This window comes from Diplotaxodon limnothrissa, linkage group LG10 (assembly GCF_057381915.1).
Source record: "Diplotaxodon limnothrissa isolate DT_005_m linkage group LG10, D_limnothrissa_male_GT1.1, whole genome shotgun sequence".
Classification (NCBI taxonomy): Eukaryota; Metazoa; Chordata; class Actinopteri; order Cichliformes; family Cichlidae; genus Diplotaxodon; species Diplotaxodon limnothrissa.
This window is the reverse complement of record NC_140605.1, coordinates 36,314,135-36,319,134: the sequence shown is the minus strand read 5'-3', so window position 1 is coordinate 36,319,134 and position 5,000 is coordinate 36,314,135. Positions and strand designations below refer to the sequence as shown.

Genomic DNA, 5,000 nt, shown 5'->3' with positions numbered 1-5,000 from the left:
CACACAGACAGGTGTATAATCAGGTGGGGGTCCACTCACAGACAGGTGTATAATCAGGTCGGGGCTCTCACACAGACAGGTGTATAATCAGGTCGGGGTCCACACACAGACAGGTGTATAATCAGGTGGGGGTCCACACACAGACAGGTGTATAATCAGTTCGGGGGTCCACACACAGACAGGTGTATAATCAGGTCGGGGCTCTCACACAGACAGGTGTATAATCAGGTCGGGGTCCACTCACAGACAGGTGTATAATCAGGTGGGGGTCCACACACAGACAGGTTTATTATCAGGTGGGGGTCCACAGACAGACAGGTGTATAATCAGGTGGGGGTCCACTCACAGACAGGTGTATAATCAGGTGGGGGTCCACACACAGACAGGTTTATTATCAGGTGGGGGTCCACACACAGACAGGTGTATAATCAGGTGGGGGTCCACTCACAGACAGGTGTATAATCAGGTGGGGGTCCACACACAGACAGGTTTATTATCAGGTGGGGGTCCACACACAGACAGGTGTATAATCAGGTGGGGGTCCACTCACAGACAGGTGTATAATCAGGTGGGGGTCCACTCACAGACAGGTGTATAATCAGGTCGGGGTCCACACACAGACAGGTGTATAATCAGGTTGGGGGTCCACACACAGACAGGTGTATAATCAGGTGGGGGTCCACACACAGACAGGTTTATTATCAGGTGGGGGTCCACACACAGACAGGTGTATAATCAGGTGGGGGTCCACTCACAGACAGGTGTATAATCAGGTCGGGGTCCACACACAGACAGGTGTATAATCAGGTCGGGGTCCACACACAGACAGGTGTATAATCAGGTTGGGGTCCACTCACAGACAGGTGTATAATCAGGTCGGGGTCCACACACAGACAGGTGTATAATCAGGTCGGGGTCCACACACAGACAGGTGTATAATCAGGTGGGGGTACACACAGACAGGTGTATAATCAGGTGGGGGTCCACACACAGACAGGTTTATTATCAGGTGGGGGTCCACACACAGACAGGTGTATAATCAGGTGGGGGTCCACACACAGACAGGTGTATAATCAGGTCGGGGTCCACACACAGACAGGTGTATAATCAGGTCGGGGTCCACACACAGACAGGTGTATAATCAGGTTGGGGTCCACTCACAGACAGGTGTATAATCAGGTCGGGGTCCACACACAGACAGGTGTATAATCAGGTCGGGGTCCACACACAGACAGGTGTATAATCAGGTGGGGGTACACACAGACAGGTGTATAATCAGGTGGGGGTCCACACACAGACAGGTTTATTATCAGGTGGGGGTCCACACACAGACAGGTTTATGCTCAGGTCGGGGCTCTCACACAGACAGGAGTCCTCGTGTGTGTGTGTGATGGTTAATAATTCCTGTTAATCTGTGTGGACTTTCACCTGAGACTCTAAAACTGAACTTTCTTTCTCTGTTTGCTGCTCGAAGTCAAACAGCCGCAGGTGAAATGGAAGCCGACATTCAGGTAAAGTCATTACTGATCAGTTTTGTTTTACTGAGTTTAGCAGGTGGGGTGTAGGACAAGTATAGCAGGGCAGGTTTGCTAAAGGAAGGGTATACTGAACTGTGATAACACACAGTGAGCACTGACCTACAAACAACAGGTGTGGTAAACTGACCTCCGTACAACTACAAGTACTGACGCACACCTGGAAACACCTGGATCCTTTCAGACTAATTTACTGGGTGTTTTTGTGTCTACAGGTTAATCAGGGTCACTGTGACCTGTCTCAGATAGAACATGTGTGTGTTCCTTTGACTTCCATGTGGGGACCTGGAGTGATATGCAGAGAAAGGACATCTTCTGTTCTTTCTTCTTCTTTAGTGTTGTTTTGACTTCTGACATCTGTTTAATGATAGCAACAAATATATAATCGATAATGGTTAATAAGTGAATCATGATGTTTGCTGCACCTGATAACCAGGTGTTTCTGTCTGTCCAATCAGAGTCATGAGGGGAGGGGCTACAAACCCAATAAACCTAACCTGCCAAGGACAGAAGAGAGCAAAAAGAGGCAACCAATGGATGCGCAGAGGGTGGGGTCAGACATGATTTACACCATTGAAGATGTCCCACCATGGTACCTGTGTATTCTACTGGGATTACAGGTGAGACTGGAATTACAGAAGAAAATGTGACTACTGTGGGATTAAGACATTTCAACATGAATTATTGATTTAGACTGGATTACTAGGTTCAAACTGGTATTATACTAGTTTAACCGTGGGTTATACTGGTTTAATTTGGGATTACTGGGTTTAACCTGGGATTATACTGGTTTAACCGGGGACTATACTGGTTTAAACTGGGATTACTGTGATTAACCTGTGATTATACTGATTTAACCTGGGGTTATACTGGTTTAAAATGGGTTTAACTGGGATTATACTGGTTTAAACAATGATTACTGGGTTTAACCTGGGATTATACTGGTTTAAACAGTAAGAATAAGAATGTTTTATTGTCATTATGCCAAAAGCACAACTGAATTATTTGCTGTACCATTCAGTGAAAAGGAAACCAGAAAAAGGAAAGAAAGCAAAACTGTTTCTAAACTGGTTTAAACTGGAATACTGGATGGGGTTGTTTGTAGTTTGATCACTGGTGCAGGTTTGGTGGTGGTTAGAGGAAAAATTTTTAGGATAGCTACCTTGTTGACTCCAGTCTGAAGTTTGTAACAGGTGAATGTTACCTGCTTTACCTTGTGCAGCATTACCTGACGTGCTTCAGTGGTACAGTGGCTGTGCCGTTTCTTCTGGCTGAGGCCATGTGTGTTGGTGGAGACCAAAGCACCATCAGTCAGCTGATTGGAACCATTTTCACGACTGTTGGAATCACGACTCTCATCCAGACCACCGTGGGTGTCAGGTGAGTCTGAGGGAGTCAGGTAAGACTTAAGGAGTCAGGCGAGTGGGCGGAGTCTGACAGTTATGTGTGTTTGTGTGTAGACTTCCTCTCTTTCAGGCAAGTGCGTTTGCGTTCCTCATTCCTGCTCAGGCAATCCTCAGTCTGGACAGGTGGAGGTGTCCCAGTGAAGGTGGAAGTCTCTCTGATTGTTACTGGTTTTTGTAAATAAACAACATGCTCTCATGTGATTTGTTTTTTCCTTTACAGAGGAGATTTATGGGAACTGGAGTCTTCCCCTGAACACCTCACACATCTGGAAGCCTCGAATCAGAGAGGTACGATCACTGCTCCTCAGCAGGTAGTTTCCAGTGGGCACAGTGGGTTGAGGACGATGAGAGGCCAGACCTAAACCTGAACTGGTTCCTGGAAGACACCAGCAGTCTGGACAGTGCTGGTCTGTCAGAATCCTGTGAACTTCCAGCTCAGAGAAAGTTTCTGATTTTGGCTAAAGTCAGACCCCTGAATCAGGTGGAACCTTGTTCAGGAGGACTCTGCACTTGGTCTTGGACCATTTCTACAAATCCAGGATGTATTTTACTTCACAGGCTTCGCTATGAAATTAAAGCACTTACTTCCTGAGAACCCAGAGCCACACCTGCAGGTACCACCTGTTTCAGAGTCCTCTAGGACTCATCAGTAGCAGCACCTCGTGGTTGGATCCAAGTTGTCATGTCTGTGGAGTGGATTTTTTTTGTTTACTTGCTTTATGACAGAGTTATTTGTTCGCAGATTCAGGGTGCCATCATTATGTCCAGCCTGGTGGAGCTCGTGATTGGTCTGTGTGGGTTACCTGGGTTACTGCTGGAGTACATCGGCCCGCTCACCATCACGCCGACCATCTCACTGATCGGCCTCTCAGTCTTCACAACTGCTGGAGACCGAGCTGGGTCCCACTGGGGCCTCTCAGCACTGTGAGATATGTGGACACGCCTGTATCTGTTCTGCTGTAGTGAATTACATATCCATGAATATAGCACACTGGGGGGACAAACAGTTGTCTCTCTCTCTCTCTGCAGGTGTATTTTGCTGATGGTGCTGTTTGCTCAGTACCTAAGGGCGACATCACTTCCTGTTCCTGTGTATAGCAGGAAGAAAGGCCTGAGGGCCACCAGAGTGCAGATCTTCAAGATGTTTCCTGTAAATAAAGATAAACACAAATCGATGATGATGTCAGTGATGACGTAATTTGAATCTTTGCTCCGCCCTCTTTCAGATCATCCTTGCCATCATGTTGGTGTGGTTCGTCTGTTATGTCCTCACTCTGACCGACCTGTTGCCAAGAGACCCTGATCGCTATGGACACAAAGGTCGCACTGATGCCCGAGGGGACATCATGACACTGTCGCCCTGGTTCAGGATGCCTTACCCATGTAAGACACCAACCAATGACAGTCATGCTTTGTATCCAGGTGGTTTGAGGTTTGAATGACACCGTGTCACCGTTACGAGGTTGTTTCAGCGCCGACTGTGAGTTGGTGGTGAGGTGGATCACTTCAGTTTCTCTGAGGTTCTGATCCACAGTCACTGTGTTACCTGCAGCAGGTAGCACTAGGCCCCGCCCCTGCCGTGTGGGTCCATGTTGATGCCATATTTAAAATAAATTTTCTACTGATAAGTCACTGAAAGTCTGTTACTTCTCACAGCAGGAACGCCAGTTTGTACTGCTTCGATTGGTTAGTCGGTTTGACCTTAAACAAAAACGTCGACAGAAACACATAAAAACTGTAAAATCACTGAGTCAGTGATTCAGGGCCTAGAGCAAGGGGGTGGAGCTCTCAGAGGGGGTGTGGTCACTTTATGAACTTTGTGTAACTTCAGACTTCATGTGTACAGTCTGGGATCAAATCTGATCCGAAGGTGTGTTTTTAACGCTAAGCTGAGCATCAGTGAATGAAGGATCATGATGATCACATGACATTCTCTGACTTCCTGTCTCTCTCTGATAGGCCAGTGGGGGTTGCCTGTGATAACGGTTGCTGGGGTGTTGGGCATGCTGAGTGCGACGATGGCGGGCATCGTGGAGTCAATTGGAGATTACTATGCTTG

At 47.3% G+C, this 5,000-nt stretch overlaps 1 protein-coding gene across 1 annotated transcript in view; it reads left to right on the top strand.

Moving 5' to 3' along the window:
• The first annotated feature begins 1,456 nt into the window (after window positions 1-1,456).
• slc23a1 (solute carrier family 23 member 1) overlaps window positions 1,457-5,000 on the top strand; it is a 7,512-nt gene continuing 3,968 nt past the window's right edge. The window contains exons 1-9 of the mRNA XM_085364768.1: window positions 1,457-1,511; window positions 1,994-2,155; window positions 2,758-2,915; window positions 2,996-3,084; window positions 3,162-3,229; window positions 3,684-3,865; window positions 3,971-4,091; window positions 4,168-4,324; window positions 4,901-5,000. The exon at window positions 4,901-5,000 is cut by the window's right edge and continues 48 nt beyond it. Of these exons, the coding sequence (XP_085220894.1) occupies window positions 1,494-1,511; window positions 1,994-2,155; window positions 2,758-2,915; window positions 2,996-3,084; window positions 3,162-3,229; window positions 3,684-3,865; window positions 3,971-4,091; window positions 4,168-4,324; window positions 4,901-5,000 (1,055 nt within the window). The 5' untranslated portion in view covers window positions 1,457-1,493. The remainder of the gene's footprint in view (window positions 1,512-1,993; window positions 2,156-2,757; window positions 2,916-2,995; window positions 3,085-3,161; window positions 3,230-3,683; window positions 3,866-3,970; window positions 4,092-4,167; window positions 4,325-4,900) is intronic.